Source organism: Sprattus sprattus (genome assembly GCF_963457725.1).
Source record: "Sprattus sprattus genome assembly, chromosome: 19".
Taxonomy (NCBI): Eukaryota; Metazoa; Chordata; class Actinopteri; order Clupeiformes; family Clupeidae; genus Sprattus; species Sprattus sprattus.
In genome coordinates, this window is record NC_137917.1 from 26487508 (window position 1) to 26497426 (window position 9919).

General features: G+C 41.5%; 2 protein-coding genes across 2 annotated transcripts; one reads left to right on the top strand and one right to left on the bottom strand.

The window, feature by feature from the left end:
• Positions 1-331: 331 nt before the first annotated feature.
• On the bottom strand, positions 332-2670 carry mrpl32 (mitochondrial ribosomal protein L32). The gene is made up of 3 exons (XM_080857573.1): positions 2487-2670; positions 1388-1560; positions 332-698 (listed from the first exon to the last, which is right to left on the bottom strand). Exons 1-3 carry the CDS (start codon positions 2578-2580, stop codon positions 444-446), a joined length of 522 nt encoding a protein of 173 aa, XP_080713699.1. The 5' UTR covers positions 2581-2670; the 3' UTR covers positions 332-443.
• A 309-nt stretch (positions 2671-2979) lies between these two features.
• psma2a (proteasome 20S subunit alpha 2a) lies at positions 2980-9224 on the top strand. The gene is made up of 8 exons (XM_080857572.1): positions 2980-3061; positions 3801-3877; positions 4061-4193; positions 4646-4768; positions 6121-6202; positions 6772-6845; positions 8154-8211; positions 8973-9224. Exons 1-8 carry the CDS (start codon positions 3021-3023, stop codon positions 9087-9089), a joined length of 705 nt encoding a protein of 234 aa, XP_080713698.1. The 5' UTR covers positions 2980-3020; the 3' UTR covers positions 9090-9224.
• The last annotated feature ends 695 nt before the right edge of the window (positions 9225-9919 follow it).

Consider the following 9919-nt stretch of genomic DNA (forward strand, 5'->3'; position numbering starts at 1 on the left):
ACTTTGCAGCATAGGCCTATAAGTAATGAAATAAATGTGGTTTGAAACATGATGTGCAAGAACCATGGTATCTAGCTAACAACAGTAAAGTGCATTTCATGCCTGCATCACTGCAACTCAAGCAATCTAACACTAATGTTGGCCCCTTTGCGAATCTCACTGGCCTCAACACTCATTGCACCCTGCAGCCAGCCTTGACAGAGACATGCCTCTCTGCCTAGTCAGTGCCTTGAAAACGGGATAATGCTCAGGCTCTGTGATGTGTACGTTCTGTTGTGTTGCGGATGTTGTGCAGAGCAATCAGCAATGAATAAAGACTAAGAATAAAAACTTTAAGAGGTCTTCTCTATATACACAGATAATTTATTGCAAATGCACGCAACACAGTGATCTCACACAGTCCGACAAATAACAAAATCAGCAAGGCCAAAACCAACCCTGGCTTAGCTGAGGTTAAACCAGGAGGGTCGTTTTCTTTGCCGCTCCACTATCCTCTTGTCCTTGTCAGCCTCCCCTGGAGTCTCGCCCTCATACAGGACCACAGTGTCCACAGCTGGAGTGTCCAGGGGCTTGCCCTCCATGGCAAATATCTGTTTGCGAATCTCTCCGGTCTCTCTGCGCACCTTGGCATAGCAGTACCCACACAGGGTGAACTTCTGCTTCAAGTTGCCACACTCTTGACATGACTCAATGTTTGTCTGTGGGAAATGGACACAAGGCCACTCAGTTTGAGAACAAGACATGACGAGAACGGGACATTTCAAACCATATGTTTAGATACAACCGTTTCTAAAAATGGAATAAAGAAAACTAGCAAGCAAGAGTAAACTCAAGCCATAAGGTTCATATAGGATGTGGTATGTCACTGAGGGTTCCAGGGTTGATGTTCCTAATCTACTGCAACCATATTTGACTGGTTATAATGCACAATGGATATACTCAGGGTAGCCATTCACAGCTATATCACATGCAGACACATGTATGATGCATAGTTTGTTTCATAGTGTAATTTTAACTAGCATACTATGAACATTGTATTTGAGCGCAAGACTCCCCTTCACACAGGGTTTGCCGTGTTCTTTCACAAATCGGACACTTATGTCTAAAAACCCCCCAGAAAAAAGCAACTCTAAAATTGTTGATGCTAAAACCTGACTACCTGGCTCTGATAATCTTGCGATTGTCAAAGGCCATTATATCACACTGTGCGATAAGCCATTTACATGGAGAATAAGTGTGATGTGCTATAAAGCTGCTGATGGCCGACATTTATAAACTATGTAGTCACTCATGTGAATAGAAAGTGCAGCCCTATCGCCTTAGCATGGGCTCTCCTTTTATGGTTAATATATTTATATTATTGCAGTCACATTTTGAAGTTTCATACCTTGACTTCCATGCCTTTAGTTGGATCTCTTCTTCTTGTGCGGTTGATCTCAACTGTGCGTCGCTTCTTTGGAACAGCCATCCAAAATATGCTGTCCAGGAAACTGGGTGCTGAGCCTCCATCTTGTGCAGGCTGGGGGATAACACTGGGACCATGCACTGCCAAAGCTGGTGCTACAAAACCAAAATCATAACATTAGTAGGAGAATTGCTGCACTTATTCAAGACATTTGACGTATTAACTTTCTAAAGAAGCTTTCTGTGAGATTACTTTATTAGCCATGACCCTGTTTAGTTAATAACAATGCATCTATAAAGAGTTATACAGAATTCATGGCATACGCCTATGAGCCAAACATTATGCCCACTCACATATTCATTGAATAACACTGATTAGCGTGCAGGTTAAATCCTGTGCTAGTCAACATGTTGCATGTGGACAACATGGGCATGTGTAAAGACATGACCACCAATTCCCCAGAATTAAATTTGACAGAGCAGCCTCAGGACGTGGTGATACAAGTCTGATCCATGATGGCTGCACTTCACAACTTTCAGTATAGATTCTGCTTCTAATGTGTTGGTGCCAGATACCACATGGCTTCTTCAGAGGTCTTGTAGAGTGCATGCCTTGGCAGCTTGGAGCTGTTTAAGTGGCCCTTAAGGGAACAACAGCATATCAAATCAGGTGGTCATAATGTTTTAGCCCATCTGTGTGTCTGACAGCCGAAAACCTTTCACCTCTTGGGGTTGGGCCTAATAGTTGTTTCACATATTTTTAAATGGTTATTAGACAAGAAAGTGAATCCTTTCTGGTAATTAAGATAAGCTGGGTCATGATCAGAGAAGGTAATAAACTGCAATTTGGGTTTATTTTAGGGCCATGGCTTCACGTTGTGCTACCTATTTTGGTTAGTTCACACTCATAGTCATAACCAGTCATGGAGAGTTATAGTAATTGTACGAAAAGCTGCTACGGTGGATAGACATAGCAACCGGTTTACCCATCCTTGGCCCAACAGATACACCTTGGTATGGGCTACCTTGCAAATGATAAAGTTAGCTAGCTAACGTTGCACATAACCCAACTACTGACTCACCGAAATGTCTGTCCAAGCCTGCAATGTCTGTCAGCGTGGATCCAGCTCGTTGCAAAGACCGTCTTAGAAAATGCAAAAGGTTTAGAAGGCTCATGGTTTGGCAGAGATGTACAAAGCTATCTATCCAAATAACTAAATTAAGACAGCATGCGTCCAAATTCTCACGGTCACATCGAAGTCAGAGTAGCAGACATGACAAATCGACTACGGCTGCGCAACCAAGCGCAATGCATTATGGAATTCGAAGTGTTATAACTTTAAGGAAGTGAAAAAACAGAGACAATAACATGGAATTCAGAAAACACACAGGATAAAAAGTGAATTGGCAAAAGTGAACAGAAGTCACTTATTAAAACTCAATCGTAATATTGTGAGAAAAATATAAAATATTATAGAAAGAAAACTTTGGACGCAGTAGCTTCTGAACTTCATTACCCATTAGCCTCTCCAGCGTGCCGTCAAAATCCCACCACCAATCACTTGTATCAACCCCTTCACCGTAAACGAAGACCAGACAACAGTTACATAGAAGACATGGCTGAAAGGGGCTACAGTTTCTCCCTTACCACATTCAGGTAGACAGCTTAAGGTTTTATAAACGAAATACAGACCAGGTTACTGCCTGGCTTTATTTGTGGTGCTACAATATTTTGTTATCAGCTGAAAAGCAAACCTAGAATTTTCTTCGGTCTAGCTAATGTTAGCTCGTTAGCCACGTTATTAGCAAATGCAGAGTCACTGTCGGCCTGTAACGTAGCGATACAATCAAGTAGTTAGCTAACTGGGGCCGATAGTTTTACGGACTCTGGGATATAGTATTTGGTTGCATATGGACATATGAGTATTTACTAACTAAATTACTGGCCCCTTTCTCTGTCCATTACTGAGTTTGAACATCTAATCCGCTAGCATATGATTGCAATGGTGTCATAGCTAGCAAGCGGGCTAGCTAACATAGTTTCCTCACTTTGCCAGATCTCTCCTGATGCTAGCTTTCACTTTCTGTTATTCTATAATACTGCTAGCTAGTTTGCCCAAATACATTTTAACAATCATATTTGATATCAAAAGAGACATTAAATGTTGACGAACTATATTTTTCTGTAGGGCTCATCGTGGCTATTGTAGTTATGAGGGGAATTGTCCACATCATTAGACGTTAACGTTACTTTCAAACGCCAGCCCATTATGTATTAGGAGCAGGTTGGTGTTAATGGTATAACAACCAAACTGACTGTACCTACTTACAAAATAGGATTTTCTATTTTCTTTCAATGCATTGATTAAGTAATGTTTTTTTGTTCTTTATTCCAGCCCTTCGGGCAAGCTGGTGCAGATTGAGTATGCTCTTGCTGCCGTCGCTGCAGGTGCTCCCTCAGTTGGAATTAAAGGTAAGTAGAGGGACAAAACCTTAGGAATGAAACATGAGTCTCTGCAATAATGAATGAAAACTGGACCATACATTTTAAAAAGTCTGTCATATGACAGCATTTTTTAACTGATGTATTCTGATTTGTTATGCAACATGCAAACATGATGAATGTTTTATTAACCACATGCCCGCCATCCTTTAGCTGCAAACGGGGTTGTCCTAGCAACAGAAAAGAAACAGAAGTCCATACTGTATGATGAGCAGAGCGTCCATAAAGTGGAGCCCATAACTAAACACATTGGTATGGTGTACAGCGGAATGGGTCCAGACTACAGGTATGAATGACGTCTTGACGGCTGAGGGTTCAAATACACATAATCGTCTTTTTTCAGGCGCAGACGCTTCAGTAACGCCTTGGCAAAGTGCGGCGGCCAAAACAGAAGCGGTGCGCTTCCCTGCCTTGCGCTGGAAAGTTGAGAATAGTTCAACTTCTAAGCACACCTAAAAAACGCTACAAAGACGCAACGCGTGGTGGAGAAAGGGCGCACACGCAAAGCGCGCCTTACCATATGAATCGATGCATTTTCTCGTGTCCCGTTTAAAAAAACCGCTTATGTGTATTTGAGCCCTAACGTAGCTTTCATACTTGTCAAATAGTGTTTGTGTGATAGAAGATGAACTAGAGTAGCAGAAGAAGCACCACTGTTTGTCAGAACTGTCGTTTATAAAGGGTGAGCGCCACGGTGTAGTGTTCTCAATCCATTTCTACCCTATGACCTGGTGACAGGGTTCTCGTGAGAAGAGCACGGAAACTGGCCCAGCAGTACTTCCTAGTGTACCAGGAGCCCATCCCCACAGGACAGCTCGTGCAGAGGGTGGCTTCAGTGATGCAGGAGTACACGCAGTCAGGGTGAGTACTATACCCACTAGCATTGCCAATGATCTATTTCAGTGGTTCTCAAACGTTTCACCATGAGTACCACCTCAGAAAATATTTGGCTTTCAAAGTACCACCATTGTAACTATCATTGAACTTCGATAGCATGTCGGGCGATAGGAACTTATGGCCGGTTCGCACTACACGATTTCAGCCCGATTTTGCCCCGATTTCTTCGTCGCCGACAAATTTGCAGGATCGGGCCCGATTTTGAAAAGTCTGCGATGAGGTGAGGTCTAGTAGTGTGACATGCTTGCGACCTGCAATGTTTTCGTCTGCGACGTTCGAAAACCCCACGACGAAAAGTCTCGCATGTCAGAATGTTTTGGGGAATCGCAATGACGTATCCATTGTTGACATAGTGAAAACCTAGCATAAACCCCAGCCTGATAAACTCTTATTATTGTAAATGTAGGTTACAAAATGTTGGTTTTAAAGTAGTCTATTTCCAGTCTTACCCGGAAATTTACGTTTGATAGCCTACGTAAACTTTTGAGGTAGGCTATCAAAAGTAGCTAGCTGTTACCTAGGCAATTAGATACAAAGATTCATGATCTTGTAGTGTGGCCAGTCTTCCGACCAAGACGAAGCCCGAAGTCGTGGCCCTGTGATCGCATAGTGCGACATGTTAAATCGTGAAGGAATGTTCGACAATTGTGTAGTGTGAACCGGCCATTAGTGTTATTACCTCACTGTAATGCCTGTTCAGGAGAATGAGCATGGCTCAGATAAATAATAAACTTAAATTATAGGGATTTTTATATATATTTAATGATTAATATCCTAGTCATGAAAGATGGAAAACTGTCTGAGTACCACCAAAAGGGGGCCGCGTACCACCGTTTGAGAACCACTGATCTATAGAACCTATTTATCTCTAAACCTCAGTCAATAAGAATCCAAATATCTTGATTAAAAAAAAAAAATGGCCTTACGCACTTCTGTGCTCTCTGTCATATCCCATGCCTCTTGGGGTTCATGTAGGTGGTGTTGATAGTAGAGCTTGGTAGACATACCCAGTGAAGAGATACTGTTGGGCTGTCTCTTGCTATGCATAATAGTTTGACTGATGTATGTGTAAAACACAAGTTGCCATGGTTGAACATCTAGTCGCATGTGAGCGGTCATTTTCCTGAATGTAAATAAAAACTAGATTTCCCACCTGCAAGACTGGATCAGCATTCCAATTCATGTTAATGTCACTTTAGTATTGATTTAATCTGTGTGTGGTTGTGTTATATGATTTAAATGTGTCCCACGTTGATGAGAGGGATAACCATGCCCTGATATGCCAGCATCTGTAAACATCTATGTCTCTTTAATAGGGGCGTTCGTCCCTTCGGTGTGTCACTCCTGATTGCTGGATGGGACGAAGACCGTCCCTACCTCTTCCAGTCTGACCCCTCCGTGAGTATTTGTGGTTCAGCCAACTTCATTGCTTTGCTTATTTCACTCCACTAGCTGAAATGTTAAGGGGCGCAACACTACTTAATTTTCCCACTGCCTGCAGAATGAACAGTAGTCACATGGATTTGTGTGTTCGCCTTCTCAATCCATAGTGGAGCATAGGCAATCGATAGAGTTTCCACCGGATTTGGTATCCACTTGTTCTCAATGTTTCAGTAATCCAGTAAATCCCGCCTAGTTTTAGTTTACAGTACCTGGTATTCCCAGGTGGTCTCCCATCCATGTACTGACCAGGCCCTGCTTGCGGATGATAAGCTTCCGAGATTGGGCGTGCTCAGTGTGGAGTGGCTGTAAGCCATGGAGTTCAGTTAAAATAATTAAAAAAAAAAAATGAAAATGTATTCAAAAGAACAACCAAATGGGGTTTGAAAGTTTTTGCTTTTGATGATTATTAAGAGTCAGTAAAGTAAATTTAAATGTCTTAATTGAAATATTTATCAACCTTTAAAGCAGCAGTATTTTCTCGTATGTGTAACCAGATCATGGATTATTCAATTTATCTTTTGCAGGGTGCTTATTTTGCCTGGAAAGCCACAGCTATGGGGAAGAACTATGTGAATGGAAAGACATTCCTTGAGAAAAGGTATTAAAACACACCACACGGAATCAGTTCCAAATTGTAATGAAACAGTTCACCGATAGATGGCCCTTTCTATGCAAACAATATGCGGGTGGCCTGGGCCTTCTCCTTCAGCGTAGAAGAGAGATATGGCCATGGCCGCGAGCAGTGCAAAGAGAAAACTTGACCCAGAGAATCGTGTCTTTCAGGCGAGATGGGAAGCAGATTATCTGTTCACAGAATTTAAAGGCCTAGAAACCTTATCAGCAATGAAAGATTTGAAAGACATAAGTCGCCACTACAACACCTTGCACGAGAAGTACACCGCAACTGCTATGGCAGCTGTCGTAGCCGACCTCAAATCAAAAGTACACCAACAACAGGGACTTTTTACCGTAGCCACAACCACACAGGAGTCTTCACTTAAGGCATCTTATGCTGTTGCATTTGAGCTTGCCAAAACAAAGAAGCCCTTTTCAGATGGTGAAATTGTGAAGAGGTGTGCTGTAGAAATGGCCAAATCTTTTGGTGACGCTAACATGGTACGTTGCACAGTGACTCGCGGAGTGACATTCACGATCATGTCGAGGGGAAGCTGAAATGCATGACAGCAAGAACTTCTCCTTGGCCTCTGATGAGAGTACAGATGTGATGGATTTTTACAAGAACTATTGACAGTTAATTTGAAGTGCACAGGGAGATATTAAATTGGCATCTTTGCTGGATGCCACGATTTTCAACGCTGTTAATTGTTAATAGTGTTGCATGTGTGTGGTGGCTTTGACAAGCTGTCAGAGGTTGTTACGGATGGGGCACCCACGATGCAGGGGAGACACAGTGGTTTGGCAGGGCTTCTCCAACAGAGTGGAGTGAACTGCCCTATACTGATTTATGAGTGAGGTAGAGCAGGTATATGGAGAACATGTGAATAAAATCTTAAAAGAGGAGTGGAAGTAAAACATGCACTATAAACCTGATTATTAGTTGTTGCACCTAATGTTGGGTTGCTGTGTTGTGCCATCACTGAATGATGATTTTGATGTATGAGGTTAGTTGACAGTGGTTATTTTTATTTCCTTAAAGCAAATGTTTTGTATTTGTCATTAAAGAATGGGCCCTCTGGTAGTGATGAAGAAAAATTGTGGCCCTCTCCATCATTAAAGTTTCCCATAGAGTGGGCTTCATGGTCTTTAAAATGTCTTTTTCAGGCTCTTGAAGTTTAAAAGCACTGTACATACCACCTGCTTTTGTAGAAACCACAGCACATGTTTGATCTTCATTCCCAAATGATGAGTTATCCAAACTCACTTCTCTTATTTTTCCTCTCCGTAGGTACAACGAGGACCTTGAGTTAGAGGATGCCATCCACACAGCCATTTTGACTCTGAAAGTAAGTTGAATTCCTTCCGATTCCTAGGTCAGATTTGTTGTGAAAATGTAAGACCGACACAAGCTGAATGGAACAGCCTTGACTTGTGCATTTCCAATGGGCTTTGAATAAAGAACAAAGTCTCAAACAAACCCAGGCTTACCTTGTATTTTTAAAGGCACAATATGCAACAATTATGCTTCAGGATTAGGGTTAGGATAAACAGTTTAACCTTAAAATAACAGCTTAAAAAAAATTGGGGCGCTACAATGACTTTTAATATGGAGAATTGCGTCCGTGCCAATGGCATAGCAGGGTCGATAGGCATATAACTGCCTTATGTAGTTTTGCCTGCCGATGCCCGCCGACCTGACTTTGATTACCTTCTGCCGATCTAGTAAGTAGCTTATTTGCCGTCTTGCTTAGTCTTGTGTTGCACATGATTGATGTTTGACTGTGTTAGGACAGTCGTTGAGTAATTAGTTTGTCATAATGTCAAAGTCAGCACATTTCAAGAGATTTCGTTAGTTTTAGCTGCTAGCATACCTTTAGCGAATAGCTATTAATCCTTAATGCACCTTTAAGGACATGCAGTATTATTAAGACAAATGCAGGCTGCAGTTGTCGAGGGAACACCCGTTGATCGCAGAATGGAGAAGGGTCACAGATGGGTTCTGATTTAGGAAATTAATTATGTATAAAGGCTTCTGGTAACCAACAGAAACATGTCTGTTTCTAATGCTGTCTGTTTCTAATGCTTTCCCGAATGAATTTTTTAACAGGAAAGTTTTGAGGGTCAGATGACAGAAGACAACATTGAAGTCGGCATCTGCAACGAGAACGGATTCAGACGGCTATCCCCTGCTGAGGTCAAGGACTATCTGGCTGCTATCGCTTAACTACGTGTTAGCTACGTGTGTAATATTTCATGTAATGAAACGTTTAAGATTCTGTATTAGCAGTTTCACAACATTTTTATAACTTGCGTTTTTTTGTTGACATAAAAAAAAAAATAAAGTCCAGCTGGTAAATAACTTCATGTGTGCTATGTCATGGGTATGCAGCAGTTAACATGGGAATATGCATTATATAAACTTCACTGAGAGGGAAGACTTGGTGACATTCAATTTGCGCATTGAAATGTTGGGATAATTGTTAACTGTTCTTTAAGCTTTCAGACCAATGCCTTGACATTTATGAAAACAAGTCCTTTGATTTGAACTCATGTTACATTTGTATCAAGATATATAATGGTGTGCACAGACACGCACACGTCTAGACCCTATAATAACATTAATAGTAAGTTTCTCTGGTAGTTGACAGACCTTGGACTTGCAATACCTTGCACTCGATGTAGTGGATAACTCCCCAAACAAAATGGTCATCATAAAACAAAACATATTGGTGTACGAAAAGAAGGAACACCCAAATATAAAAATGATATATTATCAACGCACAATATTAAAAAATACACAATTATCTGGTATGAAGATGATTGTTCTTTTGATATGCGTTAATGAATGTAAAGGTCTAGTGCAAGTTTCCAGGCTTTTTCCACATCATTCAACATCGTTGGCTGGGCTGGATAATCTTGTCTATTTATCTACCGCCGAAATTGTCCAGCAGGCAGTTTAGGATTTTGACATCTATAGGATGGCGGATGAGGGTTTGTCCTGTTTTAGCCAATTACATTTGATATCCGTGCGTCGTGTAGAACGCGCCAAAAAAC